Raw genomic sequence first — 15638 nt, forward strand, 5'->3', positions numbered from 1 at the left:
TGATGTGGGTTCCGTGCATGCCAACTATCCTGAAGACGATGGCTATGTTTTACTCTAAAAAGCTTTCTGTAATACTATACTTCTATTGGGTCCCATTTTTCTCTAATCCCCCCCCCCCCCCAAGTAATTTTCCCACAGGTGTCCTTGTTGCCCTTGACTCTCCTCATCAGAATCAACTCTAAGTGGACTTCGTCTTTCCTAACCGTGTTTCTGCATGCTCAGGCAGTGTTTCTATATTCCTTTGTATTGGGTTTATGTGCAAGGTTTTTGGGGGTAGGGGCAGCGGCAGGCTGATGTGGCCTCTGTGAGAAGAGACTATGGGATTTCCCTGTGCCAGACAAAACCAGAACAGACCTGCTACTCGCTAAAGCTCAGTCAATCAATGAAGCTGATGGCACCTCTGTGATAACATATTTAACAGAGGATAATAAACACTGCATAGCAGTTGAGAGAGAAGTGAGAAAAAAGTGTGTGCAAAAAAAAAAAAATCTGCAGACCCCAAAGTCAGTGAAGAATGCTGGGGGGAAGAGACATCAACAGTGCAGCCCATTGAAGACTTTAGCTGGAGTAGGTGGATATACCTTGAAGGAAGCTACAGCCCGTAGTAGGGACTCCATGCCAGAGCAGGCAAAAGGTATGAAGAGGAAGGAGCAGCAGAGAGGAACTGTTATGAACTGACCACAACGCCCATCTCCCCCTGTGCTGCTCGTGGTGGTGGAGACAGGAAGATGGTGGAGGAGTCAAGAAGGAGGAGGAAGGTGTGTTTAGTTTTTGTTTCTCGATGTCCTAGTCAAATGTAACTTATTGCCAATTAAAAATAATTTTCCCCAAGTCAAGTCTATTTTACCTGTGATGGTAATTGGTAAGTGATCTCCTTGCCTTTATCTTGACCCACAAGTTCTTCCATCTTATTTTCTCCTTTCAACCTGTTGAGGGGGAGTGAGAGTGGAGCTGGGTGGAGCTTTGGCAGCCAGCCAAGGTCAACCCACTGCATCCTCCCACATTACCTGTCCCTGCTTCTACCTTCTGTATACTTCCCTTTTCATGTTTGAGTTTTGCCAGAAGCTCCTTCTTCATCCATGCAGGTCTCTTGGCATTTTTGCCTAATTTCGTATTCATTGGGATGGACTGCTTTTGAGCTTGAGGGAGATGATCCTGGAATATTAACCAGATTTCTTGGGGCCCCTCTTCCCTCCAGGGCCTTATCCCATGGGATTCTTCCAAGCAAATCCTTGGAGAGGCCAAAGTCTGTTCTCCTCAAGCCCAGGGTTGTGAGCTTGCTTTTCACCCTCCTCCCTGCCCTCAGGATCCTGAACTCCACCATCCACATGGTCACTGCACCCAAGGCTGCCTTTGACATTCCCAACAAGCCACTCGTTGTTGGTAAGTGAGGTCCAGCATAGCCCTTCTCATTGGCTCTTCTATCACTCAGAGGAGGAAGTTATTATCAATGCACTCCAGGAACCTCCTGGATTGCTTATGCTCTGCTGTGTTGTCTCCACAGCAGATATCAGGGTGGTTGAAGTTCCCCCATAAGGACCAGGGCCTGCAAATGCTAGACTGCTCCTATCTGTCTGTAGAGGGCTTCATCCATTTGTTCTTCTTGAGAAGGCAGCCCATAGCAGACACCCATTATGCTGTTCCCTTTGCCTGTCTTCTCTTTAATCCTTATCCATAAACTCTGAAGTGACCTCTCATCCATCCCTAGGCAGGGCTTGATGCATGCCAGCTGTTGTCTCACAAAGGACACCTTCCCCTCCTCATCTTCCCATCCTGTCCTTCCTAAAAAGCTTGTATTCCTCCATTGAAGCACTCCAGTCATGGGAGTAGACCACTACACATCTGTGAAGGTGCTTTGTGCTTGCTGGGAGCAACCAGTCTATTCTCCAGGGGTGCAATCCTGCACTGGCTCATCTCTACTATCACAGAAGACAAACTAATGATGAATCAAATTCTGTATTGGTCCTGAGAGAAGAGCTGGTGGACTTACTTTCCTGACCTTAAGCAATTGACTGAATCTTTGTAGTGTGAGACTTGATTATAGTCATTGCAACTTTTTATGTGTGCACGTGTTCCAAGGAGTTGCAGTTCTTGAAGGATTAAAGAAATAACTTTTTTGTTCAAACAAAGCAAAGACTGTCAAATGGAAGCCTTGGTTTTCTCCTCTGTTTTTCTCTTCTTGTTCCCTTTGTCCTCTCTGTCTAGTGTTTTCTACCCTTTTTAAAATATGTTTTCACAGAGATGCTACCAGCTTTGCTGATTGGCTCAGCTTTGGCTGTTCTAGTACATGTAGAAACTTTTTATATATCCAAATATTATCAATGCTGTGTTCTTTTATTGAAAGGAAAAATAGAATGATAATCTTCACAACCTGAGTAATGCAGATACTTGTGATATTTTACACAGGGAGAATTTAAATGTCTTACCCATGACTAGAGAGTAAGTATTAATGTTGAAATACAGAATTGGAGATGCTTTTGTATTTATGATAACATCTTGCCTGCCTTCTCAATGGTTCAAAACCTATCCAAAAGTTGGAATATGAGCATATGTTGTTGCTTAACACTATAGGGACAGGCAGGTTCTTCTGGGGATTATTAGTTTGTTGTTACACAGAATTTCTAGCAATTAGCATAGCTTTCAGTTAAACAGAGTTTCTGGTAATCAGTGTAGCTTTCTTATGATCTGGAGTTTTTAGTCACCTGGACTTTTAAATCACCAGATTGAGTAAAATTCTTAATAATCAGCATGTGATACAGTATTCATAATCTAGATTCAGACTTTACCTAAAAGAATATGAGTCACTCAATCCTTAGAAGAAGACGACAATGGTGAAGGCATCCCTGACTACTGGGAGATCATGGGTTTTGCCATCCAGCAGCAGTTCTGGTTTAAGTCCTGCTTAGGAGTTGCAGCTGCTTTATTTTATAGTCAATACCTCATGTGCTGTTATGCTTCCCTATTCCATATCGGGTGGCACCACATCCTGGCAACAATGCTGGTCCTAATGCTGACAGGGGGTTTATCTCTTCTATAATGGGGGGTCCATCACATCCTGGTGACAACTACAGTGTTGAAAAGGGGAAGAGAGAAGGGGAGTGATATGTGATCAGCACACTTGCATGTTATGGCGGTTTGTCTTAGAAAATGGCGTTGGTTATGCTAACCATGCTACCAGGGGTCAGGAGCAGGGGGTATTGGTCACATGTTAACAGAAATCATATTCTGTAATGTGTGCATAATAGGTGTATTTAGACTGGCAACAGGTTTGAGATGGCTTAAGTACTTAGTGGTGTGTCCTTTCCATAGCATTGTAATATTGGCTGAGGTTAAAGTAGCCTTGTTATTCTGGAATGAAAGTGTCTTTGCACAGAGTTATTCAGATGCAACTAGTGTTTTAACTTGTCTAGCCTCGTTTGCATTAATTTTCAGGCAGAGGTGTACCCTTGGGTCCTGCTTTTTACTGTTGGCAGCTAATCGGTGTGGGGTTTAATATTTTACTGTTTTTTTTTGTGTCCCTTAAGGCTGTGGATGAATCCGCGTTAGAGGAATGCGGTAGTCACTCAGGAGAAGCGTGTCGTGTCGTGTCCCCCCCCCCGCCCCCCCCCCCCCCGTGACAGTGCTGTCCAGTCCGCACGGATGCTCGTTAGCCCCTCTGAAATATTTAATGTCGGCGACGCGTGCTGTGTTTGGCAGAGCTGCTCCCGGTGTCGAGAGCAGCAGCTCGCCGTCCTTTCAAGTGCTAAATGTGGCGAAAAGTACGTTTTCAGGGAGGGGCTCTCACCAGAGCCCTCTCACCTAGGGCGATAGCCCAGAGTACACGGTACGCAACTGTTTTCCGGCGGGAGGGAAGGACGATAATCTCCGGGGCGCGCCGCCCCTATTGGCTGTGCGGCGGCGCCGGGCGGCACGTGACTTGGGCCGTATTGGTCGCGGGTGGGGTCGACTGTAACGCGATTGAAGCTCTAGCGGCTGCGGAGATGGGGTGAGTGAGCGCGGCGGCGTAGCGCTGCTGGTTCCTGGTGGCCTTGCTATAGGAGGAACTGAGGACGGCTCTCTGCGGTGCTTAGCCGCGCCTGTGACGGAAGCAGCGGCGCCAGAAAGGGAGAAAAAGCGCTTTGTGGTTTAAATAGGTGGAAAAAGAAAAAAAAGGTTCGCTGACATAGAGGGGAGGAGGAGGAGGGCCATATTGAAGAACAACAGGAGCATCAGATAACGAAGAAGGGAAGGGATATATGGCGAGCAGGGTTGAGGTTGTCCTGGCCCCTAATGCTGCTACAGCGACAGCTGCCGGCAAGGGTCACAAAGCCTCTACCGCTGTGCTCTGGCGCAGCTTGCTGCCCTGCAGCGATGGGGAGAAGGGGGAGGGGAGGTAGGTATTTCAGGTTGCGCAGCCCTTGCCTGTGGGATCGGAATTTGGACGTGTTTTTCTGGGGATGATGCATGTCCCGTTGTGAAACAGTAAGGAGCTCCCTTGTGTGTGGCACCAGCCTGGGGCCGTGTCTCCACTTCGCTGCAGCAGCTTTTTCTCTTATCTGGAAAATGAGAGCTGTAAAGGGACCGGAAGCAGGGCTGTACTGCTGCATTCAGAAATGCACTAATAGGTGGCCACCTGTGAGCTATATAGTAGCAAAAATGCTGAGGATTCTTGTAAGAGGAATGTTGTATGTTTAATGAACCCTAAAATTCCCTGACTTCTTAATGTATTTAATGTTGCAAAGATATGCTTAGATCTGTGACTTAACCTGAATACTCTGGGAAACATTAATGGGTTAGTCCTTCCTTTCTTTTTGTCAAATATGCAGCTTTTATTCTAGCAGTTTGGACTTTAATGACAATGACCTAAAATCTTGGGTTTTGCAAAACCAAGGTGTAAGACACCTACTGCTGAACTGCTTGTTTACAGTAACACAGTCAAGCAGTAAACACAAAGTCTTTTCTGGTGACTTAAGTGTAGGACTTTGACTACAACCTTAATTTAATAGTTTAAGGGATCAGCAAAAACTCAGTTTAGACTGGTTTGGATAGTCATGTTGAAAGATGCCTTATAAAAGGTGTAGTAGGAAATGTACAACTCTTCAGTTGGTAGAGAAGTATTTTTATTGAATTGCTGTGCATATATATGAAGAATACAATATAGAGTGATTCTAACAAGTCTTTTTCCTTACTGTTCTGTTGAAAGTACACCTTTATTTCAAAACTTTTTTGCTATTCCCTTTTTTGTTATTTCTAATGTGCTTAATTTCTGAATATTTTATCACAATTACAGTTCTTTGATAGTACACAAATATGCAGAGTAGTTTCCTGGAACCAAGCTTCTGTATTTTTAAGGAGACTCCAAGAAACTGATAAAACATTTTCCTCCTCTTTAGTAGTGATGCACAAAAAAATTTTGACAAAGACAACTCTAACTTACTGAATTTGCAATGAAGTCCTTGTTACTAAAACAACCACCTTGTGAGCAACCAAAGAGTAGTTTGTGATGACTTTTCTACACCTTCCCACATATCTCTGACTGATGACCTGGGCACACTTAATGCAAAACAAATGAGAAGAACTGAAGGTATGAGATGTATAACACTGCTGTTCCATTCATAGACACTTATTCCATGCTGTTTTCTCCATTCTGTTTAAATATATCCAAAGCCTTAGAGCCCTCTTAGTATTCATTATGTCCATGTGCTACATAGACCAGATGAGGAAAAAAACCCAAACAAAATAACCTCCCTTCTGTCACAGCACTATCAAAACTAGCTAGCTGCAACAAGGCTTTTACCATCCCATACCAGGTTAACTTCAATAAGTAGTTCCCACACCTTGCCCCAGCATGGCCACCAATCCCCCATAAGGTTTACAAAAGTAGATCTACTGTCAGTGCTGCTTCTCAGTCCTCTTCAGGCCAGTCCACCCTGCTTCTTGCCTCTGCAGTGTCCAGATTCTCTCTTCTCCAGGCTCCTCTTCCAACCAGCCTCTCTTCATCCAGGCTCCCTGCTTCTCCTGGGGTCTCTCCTACAGCTGGGGGTGTACTCTCTCTTTCTCTCTTCCCTCTGCTTCTTCCAGCTCCCTTTTCATCTAAGACTCCTCTTCCATCCCCCTTAGAGCTATTTAACTACTTAGCAGGAACCAGCCACAGCTGCACGTTATCCACATCAGCCAATCCACCACCCCTGAAGCCAGCCCACAGCTGTATATTATCAATGTTAATTAACTTGCCTTCATTCCTCTACAAGTCCTGTATGATTTCTCTATACCCTTCTACTGAGTAGGCATTTTTGGGTTTGTTCTTTGATGCATATAGGGACGGAAAGATTAAATAGATTCACAAAAGCCATTTTAGTAAGGCTTAGGCATGCCACCAGGTAGAAATATTGTTATTTTTCAGTGTGATACTGGAAAAGGCACAAATATGTTTTGTGCTCTATCTGGAAAGAATCAGGATAATGGGCTTTTATGACCTGAGGAGGATGGAGTATTTTTCAGTGAGTATACAAGGAGAGTGTTAAAACCTGTGAAGGATAAATATTTTTAAATTAGCAGGCCTGGAAAACTTGCTCCAAACTGAACTGGATAAGATAGTCTCTATCCCACTGATCATAGAATTATTTAGGTTGGAAAAGACCTTTTGAGATCATCAAGTCCAGCTGTTAACCAGGACTGCCAAGTCCATCGCTAAACCATGTCCCTAAGCACCACATCTACACATTTTTTAAACACCTCCAGGGATGGTGATTCCACCACCTCCCTGGGCAGCCTGTTCCAATGCTTGACCACCCTTTCAGTGAAGACATTTTTCCTAATACCCAATCTAAGCCTCCCCTGGCATAACTTGAAGCTGTGTCCTCTTGTCCTGTTGCTTATTATCTGGGAGAAGAGACCTACCCCTATCTGCCTACAATCTCCTTTCAGGTAGTTGTAGGTTCCCCCCTGAGTCTCCTCCAGACTAAACAACCCCAGTTCCCTCAGCTGCTCCTCATGACACTTGTGCTCCAGAACCTTCACCAGCTTCATTACCTTTCTCTGGATGCACTCCAGCACCTCTACATCTCTCTTGAAGTGAGGGGCCCAAAATTGAACACAGTATTAGAGGTGCAATACTTTGATGAATTCTTAAATACCAAAAAAAGACTTGGAAGACTGCTGATATTTTGCCAGATTTGAAAAAGGACAAGCAGAAGGATATCTATACGTAGATTATTTAATGTAACATCAAGCTTCAGATAGAAGAGTGGAGAAACTGATAAAAGATTTGGGCAACAGAGCAATTGAATTGATGCAAGTCAGCATGGTTTGATATATTAAAAAAAAAAAAAAAAAGGGCAAAATAAACCTTACTTGATTTTCTTGATGTTTTAAGTGTATTGATAAACGTGCAATTTTTATATAGTTTTATGGCTGAAATTAATGGGTGGAGCTGGCTTACTTTGGAACAGTTGTGTAGGGTTTTTGCCTGTGTCAGCTCTGCTTGTCTTTTGGAAATACTCATAGAGTAACTGAACCATTGTGGTTAATGGCCCAGCATATTAAGTTAAACACATGCTTATTTCAGATTATATTAGTAGTCAGGAAGTAATCTGCAGGTGGTTCAGTAGCTGCTATATGAGCAGCTGAGCTCTCTTTTCACCTTGCAGAGATGGGTAGGGCAGGCACTGTTCTAGCCATCCCAGCATTAGTAGTAATCTCTTGCAAGTCAGAACCCTTAGACTTAGTACTTCAACAAATGTTTTAAAATGTGTTAAAAAGATTAATAAGACACTAATTTGAAAATCTCAAAAATATGCTTTAATGACAGTATGATCTACCACTGAATAAGTTTGGTTTTATCCTGAATTCAGTGTGACATGCCCTTGAAACAATTCCCCATTAGTCGCTTGTGAGTGAATTATAATAACTAATAGAATAGTAAAGAGTAATAAGGATATTTGTCTTATTACAGGATAGTTGGGTAAAACTTGCAGCTGTAGAAAGAAATCAGAGTTGATAGTTCTTTCTAACTACTAAATTATAATCTAGATATTAATGAACTGTAGGCACAATGATCATAATTTGTTATTTTAAGAATAGTAGCTACAATGTGAAAAATCTTTGGTTGTTAGCACATCTGCTTACCAGTAGTGGTGGTAGTAGAATGCTAAATTCTGTTTCCTTATTGGCGAGTCAGAGGTCTGATTTACTGTTCTTTCAAGGAAGTTCATAATCCAAAATCAGTGTAATGAACTGGAATCCCAGTTGACTTCAGTATTGTTTGAATTGGGCCTTACTGGAGAAAATAGTTTTGTTTTTTCCACTGAGTTTTGATCTCTGAAGTAGCTATAGAGCTTATTCACTAACAAAAAAAAAAATCAGCCTCAGTTACCATGTGTGACTAAATAATTGTTCAGTTGAAGATTTTTTTTAAAGTTGAAACAAATAGGTTGTAGTGAAAATATATTGTCTATATGTATGGACAGTGCTAGTACTCTGTCTATATTGTTGAGAAAAAGACGTTAAGGTTTTACACTTTATTCTTTAACTTTGTACTGAAAAGACTAGTTTGTTCTACAGGAAGTTCTGGTAGTAATAGCATTTATGACTGACGAAAACCTAGTAATGGAGGCTGAAATATTTCCATAAATAAATTTAATTAATATATCATAAATTGTTGAGCTTGGGGTTCTTAAACAGAACTTCTTCAGGGTATGTTGTGTATATTGTTTATTAATTTCAAATAAAAAAATCACCATTCAATATAAAGTTGTAAGTCTTCAGAGAACATTGGTGATTTTGCCTATCTCTTTGGGGGTTTCAGACTAAAAAAAGCACATCTAAATTTCTGTTTCCTGTGCAGTTATAACTATTAATTTTTTCTTAATGTAGAAAAATGCATGTCTAAGTCTTAACAGTACATTTGCATAAATCTAGACTGCTGATTAATTTTTTTTTTAGTGTCTGAGTTATATCCAACTTGAAATTCTGCTTTGATATGTGTATTCATGCAAACTGCTGATTCAGTACAGCGCATAGTGAAATTTCTTGTAACTTCATTTTACTTTGGTAAGAGATTTCTTCTCTATCTCCTAAGAATGAGAAAATAGGTTAGGGAACTAGGAGACCTAGATTCTAGGTGTTTCTTATATTGATGGAGTTAAAGCCTGAAGTTCCTGCATCCCTGAAATTATTTCTTGGTTTAAATCTAGCAATAGGGGTTATCTCCATTCTTCCATTTGAGTTTCTTTTTGCAGAGTGGTCTAGATCCAGATTTAGAGTGCAAAAGGGTGCTTGACTCTCAATCATAATAGTGAATTTACAAAAGGTGGGTTGTGTTCTTTCTCATGCATTTTCCTTTGGGTTGGATAAAGTATGAAATTGGTATCAGAACAAACAGTTCTTAGTCTTTCCTTTCCTCTCGACTCCCCAGTATAGTGACTTCATACCTGGAGTGAAGTTGTATTTATTCTTAATTAAACTGATTCTAGCCCCATGGATCGTGAATATGTTTCTGTGTATGGTGTAAAGTGTTACAGCTTCAAACTAAAGGGCCAAGTGTAAACCATTCCTTGCTTTAATTTGGACTTGCTATATGGTCTCTGCTGTGAATGAGGAAATATGTGGCTGTGAACCCTGTATGGCTGACGAGGGCCTAGAGCAAAGTGTAGCTTATTGTCCATTTGGACATCTGTTATTTAATAAAAATTGGAGATGTTCTGGATTACTCAACTTGCATTAATCAACTAATTCAAATAGTTTTGTTTTAATCTGAAAACCTGTGGAGTTGTAATACTTGACATCTGAATAAATCAACAAGTGACTCCTAGTCAACAGTAAAATACTGTCTCTTAGCACTGATGTCCCACTTCCATGTCATAAAAAAAAAAAAAAGCAGCCAAACGACAACAAACATTACACAAAGGGAAGAGGGGGCTTTGGAAACTTTTATCAGGAGGAGAAGGTAAAAATACATTTAAAAAAACCTTGTTATTCAGATTTGCTTCCAATTTTCATGTGCTAAGTGAGTTATAGCAATAGATTGTCTAAAGACAATTTTAAATTCTGCTCTGAGTCTTATCAAGTCAATTGAAATTAACAATTTGCTTGAAGCCTTTTATTTTTGTTATTTGAAAGCAAAGCACTTTGCAAGCACAATTTGACAGTGCTTGTTGGCTACTCAAAATGATTAAATATGATCTATTATCTCCTTAGTTTCTTATTGTTATAATTGAAGTACTTAAAAGTAAGGATGCTTTTGTATAATGGTATGATTTCTCCTTGTGTATTCTGGCTTCCCCTAATACCTAAAGCAATTGTTATCATCATCTTTCATTTGCTGAATCATGTATCAAATGGAAGCCTACTGAAAAAAAGCCACTGAAGTGATGTTAGTTCTAGGCACTTATAGTTTGGTTTCATGGATTTGAATGAAATGTTTAGTAAGTTGAGTGGTAAATGGGAAAGACTGAGATGTAATTTTATGTTTAGATATGTTTAAGCCTAGTATCATTTCTTATTTTTCAAGGACTGAGGGTAGCCCAGGATGGCTGTAGCTTCATATGACCAGTTGTTAAAGCAAGTTGAGGCATTAAAGATGGAGAACTCCAACCTCCGACAGGAGCTAGAGGACAACTCAGATCACCTGACAAAGCTGGAAACTGAGGCATCTAATATGAAGGTATTGCAACCTATATGTCTGTGTATTATCATTTCTGTTATTGTCTTTTGGTTTTGATTATGTATGAGTGTTTTAATAGACTAGTAGTTTCTCAAAAAATGTTATGTGTTTTTAGATTCCTACAGAAATCCCTTTCCAGGCTGTGTAAGGGAAAACTATTTTCATAATAATTTGATTAATTGTTTTTGAAATTTGAAAACTAAACATTTCAAAACAGCTTTTAGATACACCTTTCCATTTTCATATTTTCTTTTCTGGTCTGTCATGATAAGCTCTATCATTTTTACCACTGCTGTACTTCCCAGCAGGAAGTCTGGTCTGTTGACATAGCTTTTGATGAAGCAAGTATTGCTTACCTTCTGAAAATAGTGGAGGGACTGGATATTTCCAGTGTTTTAAGGTAAGTATAAAAAATTTTAGTTTTATTACAATATTTACTTAACATCCCCAAAAGAAAAACTCATTTTAAAATAATACCACAAGTCTTTAGTCTCTCCCAAGGCCTAAATTTATATTTACTAATTTCACCCAAATGTGTCTGTGTTGTGGTTTAACCCTGGATGGTGACTAAGCACTACACAGCCACTCACTCACTCCCCCCACAGTGGGATGGAGGATCGGATCGGAAGAGTAACAGCTAGAAAACTTGTGGGTTGAGATAAAGGCAGTTTAATAGGGAAAGCAAAAGCTGCACATGCAAGCAAAGCAAAACAAGGAATTAATTCACTACTTCCCATGGGCAGGCAGGTGTTCAGCTGTAGAGGAATTGTAGAGGAATGAAGCTGGGTTAATTAACATTGATAATATACAGCTGTGGGCTTGCTTCAGGGGTGGTGGGTTGGCTGATGTGGATACTGTGCAGCTGTGGCTGGTTCCTGCCAAGTAGCGAGAGAGAGAACAGCACTGACAGTAGATGAACTTTTGAAACTTTGTGGGGGATTGGTGGCTGTGCTGGGGCAAGGCATGGGAACTACTTATTGAAGTTAACCTGGTATGGGATGGTATTAAAGCCTTGTTGCAGCCAGCTAGTTTTGATAGTGCTGTGACATTCAGCCATCCCCAGGAAAGCAGGGCTCCATCATGCATAGCGGTTACTTATGGTATTTGTCTTCCTAATACCAAATGTCCCCACCTTCCTTCTTCCCCCAGTTTATATACTTGGCGTGACATCACATCATATGGTGTGGAATATCCCTTTGGCTAGCTTGGGTCACCTGTCCTGGCCATGTCTACTCCCAGTTTCCTGTGCCCCTCTAGCCCTCTGGCTGGCAGGGCCCAAGAAACTGAAAAGTCCTTGTCCTAGTATAAACATTACCCAGCAACAATTAAAACCCATCAGTGTCCTATCAACATTTTTCTCACACCAAATCCAAAACACAGCACTGTACCATCTGCTAAGAAGAAAATAAGCTCTATCCCAATTGAAACCAGGACGGTCTGTCTAGTGTTTAATTGGCAACGTGTAGGTCTTCAGAGCCACCTATCCAAGAAGAAACACTAAGCTCAAATGGAGTTTATCTTCCTACTGATCAAAATCCATCTGTGGGTACAGTTATGTTTGTGTGATACATGGCACTGAACAGGGTAGAATTTCACAGGCAATATAGCTGCATTAATGTAGTGCTCTTCCTGAGTTTGCAAATCTTGTTTCTTGGTGCTACAGCTGGGAAAATTGGAATGCTTTTGCTACCTAAGCTAACATGGCTTAGAAATTTTTGCTGTCTGCATATACTACTGTATAGTGTAAGCATACTCTTAAAACAACATTTGTATGCCCATTTCCTTGCTTTACCATGTTCATGTGGTAGATTTATTGTTACTTTATAATTATATGAAATGTGCTCATTTGATGAATGTAGAAATTAAAGTATATTTAAATAGAACTTTCTTTTTCTCTAGCACCTAGATTGAGCTATATATTAATTATAATATTTGAATATTCATATATATTCAGGAGGAAATTTTTCTTTTGTTTTGAATTACTGTTTTGCCAGTAGACGGGGTCAGCACAAAGGAGATGGACACCTAAAGTAGTGAGTTTATCTTTACTTACATTTAAAGTAATAGAATAGTAAGTGAAATAATACAGCAAGAATAAAACAAGACAAGGTAATGTGTCTAATCACTGCTACATATGACAGACTGTAGTGGTTAAGAAAGATACATCACCAATTGCCTTAATACTTTACTATCATCCAGATCTACAGTCGCTGGGGAGCCCCAGTTACAGCAAGGATTTGGAGAGTCTTTCCTAGCAATTGGGAGATCTTACACAGTACACCCACTTATAGGTGAGGTCACTGTAAGAGGATCCAGCTTTAATACTGTTAAATAAACAAGCTTACCTATTTTCAAATGCAGAAACATCTGGTTTCACTCTCCTCATATTCCTCTAAAACCTGGCCAGGGCTCAGGGAGGAACCAAGGGAGTTTCCCTTATCTAATTGATTTTAACCACCGGTTTTCAAGCAAGGCCATGTATCTGGTTTCATAGCCTTGACTGCATGCCTCTAAGCGAGGAAGGATGCACTATATCTTTGATAATGATTATATTCTAAGTTACATCTTTCACTAATGATTGTGCGTTTTTTGTGAATGATTGGATACTAAATATATATATATAAAACATAAAACATTCGGTTGGCGGCTTCATCTAAAGGTCAACTTGGGCTCAGGTCCTGTTGCTCAGGCCTCAGTACTTCAATTACTGTCATTAGTTATGACAATACTTGAAAGAACTACATATTTTTTAGTTACATTTAATTTTTGCATTACACTGTAAGATGAAATTTACTTTCTGAATTGAAGTGAAATTAGTCTTTTACACCAGCTACTTGAAACTATATTTGGCATTAACAACTCTGAAAAGAATTGCTTATTGGCTTAACTATGTATCGGAAAATTCGAGTTAGATCTGTCACTTTTATTACTAAGATGATGATATAACAAATTTATTAATAACTCCTCTCCCTTTCTCCTTGTCATTGCAGTCTATAATAAGGGAGTGAAGAGTAGGAGAGGTGATCTTCCTCATGGCTTGAAAAAGGGACAAAGTCTTTTCTCTTTTTCCCCATATAGTTTTTTTTCCTTTGACTTTTGTGTGTATAATTAAACTTCCAGTGACTTGGAAACATGCCATCTTTATAAGGTGGTCTCTGGGTTATTGATTTGGGATGTGGGACATTTTTATGTCCTTACTTCTAATGTGGCAGATCACCAAACAGTGATTCTATCAGACTCCACAAAACTGTCTTGATTAGTATATTTTGAGGAGATATTTCATTATTTTTTCTTCTGAAGTGCTTTCCTGGACCTGAGAAATGTATCCTAAAAAACCTCCACCAAACTCAGTATGTTTCTCTTTGCGTGGGGTGGCAGGGGGAGAGGATTGTTTAGATTAATTTGATTTTTTTTTTAAAATAATATCTCTATTCTATTAAAAAATCCCAACCTGGTCTATTCCTCATGATTGTTTGCTCCTGGACCTGAAGTGAGACACTGTTTCTTTACCTTGTTTGTTTCATATGTATTTGAAAAGTGTTCAAACCTCGCTTTGCTTTATCTTGAATTTGAAAGATGGTTTAGGAATGATCTTGGGAGTTGGAGTCTGGGTGAAATAAATTTGAGATCATTGCAGGATTCTCTTTGGTCAAGAGATAATTTTAGTTTTATAAGCTTTTAGGAGGAGGTACGTCATGGCTTTGTTCCACTGAAAGAGACTGCTTGCTTCATAGTTTGTGTAGTTCTAGCGCTGTGTTTAGGAATAATTACAAGAAAAGTAATCAGAAGGACTTTCAACCTCCACTTCTGTTTTTTCAGTTTTCTTTGTTCAACGATTTCCTGACTTGATAGTCTCCTTATCTCCTTCAGGTGCCCACTTTATCTTTTCTAATTATTCAGAGTACATTCCTTTCTCAACACAAACAGAGCATCACCCAGAGCATTGTACCAAATTCATCCTGACTAATTTTTTTTTTTTTTTTTTGTAAGACCTTGGTCTGTTTCAGTCCAAACGCTTTGGGAACCAGTGATGTAATTTACATATTTGCTTTTTACTCTTACAGGTGCAATTGTTATTTTCTTGTACAGGATGAATAGATGGAGATCAACAAAAAAAGATGCAAGAATGGCAAAAACTTTACCTAAATTCATACTGAAATGAAAGCAATATTTAAATTTTTGTTTTAGGGAAATCATGTGCTGCTGCTTTGTATTTTCATAGTTTGTTTTTAGAGGGGTTTTCTTTGGTATTTGGTTGTTTTTTTGGTGTGGTTGTTTTTTTTGTTGTTTTCGGATCATTGTCCTCATAAAGGTTTTAGTTTTAATAATTTTCTGTGAGATGTGGGGTTTTCTTCTTTTATTTTGTTTTTTTTTTTTTACTTTGGTGTCCAAGAATGGTTTATTTTTGGTGTGGATAATATTTGAGAGAGTTTTTTCTACTAATTAGACAGTAATAAACCTTGAGATGCTTTGTTATATTGGATTGGAATGGATTTTGACTAAATACAAAAACAAATACTAAGATATTTTGAAGGTTGTGAATGTGTTTGTGCAGTGTTAAGCAAAGATAAGATAATGTAGTTGGAAAATAAATAATTTTAAGCCAATAGAATATAACCTACTAGATTTATTGCAGCTGTGTATGTTTCCTGTGGTTGATTAGTAATTAAATTAGCAGTATTAAAGGTAAAAAGTGTGCTTAATATGATGTCAGTGCTTTTCATCTTGTTTCTGTCATGCTGGATTTGTGAGAATGAGAAACCTTTATTTCTTATTAGAAATGAGTGATTTTTAACATAAACTGTAATTAAATTATTTTCTGTGCAAATATAACTTCCTATAATATCTTTTTATGACTATTTAAGAGGATGAACATACAAATCATAACAGGAATAACAGGCCGATTAGCAATTTAGCAACTTTACAGAACAGAGTAGTTTAGTGTCTTTATTTAAAAGAAAATCTTAAAAAAAAGTAATACTTCTAGTTTTGAATA

At 39.3% G+C, this 15638-nt stretch overlaps 1 protein-coding gene across 11 annotated transcripts in view; it reads left to right on the plus strand.

Annotated features, from left to right (window-relative positions):
- The window catches only part of LOC129783026 (adenomatous polyposis coli protein-like), a 127620-nt gene that overhangs the window by 7084 nt on the left and 104898 nt on the right, over window positions 1–15638 (plus strand). For 6 of the 11 annotated variants that reach the window (XM_055792664.1, XM_055792663.1, XM_055792671.1 and 3 more), the window contains one exon: window positions 10490–10642. In XM_055792664.1, coding sequence (XP_055648639.1) covers window positions 10508–10642 — 135 coding nt within the window. In that variant the 5' untranslated portion in view covers window positions 10490–10507. The other 5 variants (XM_055792667.1, XM_055792665.1, XM_055792668.1 and 2 more) reach the window with 5 other exon arrangements.

This window comes from Falco peregrinus, chromosome W, assembly GCF_023634155.1.
Source record: "Falco peregrinus isolate bFalPer1 chromosome W, bFalPer1.pri, whole genome shotgun sequence".
In the NCBI taxonomy this organism is placed as follows: domain Eukaryota; kingdom Metazoa; phylum Chordata; class Aves; order Falconiformes; family Falconidae; genus Falco; species Falco peregrinus.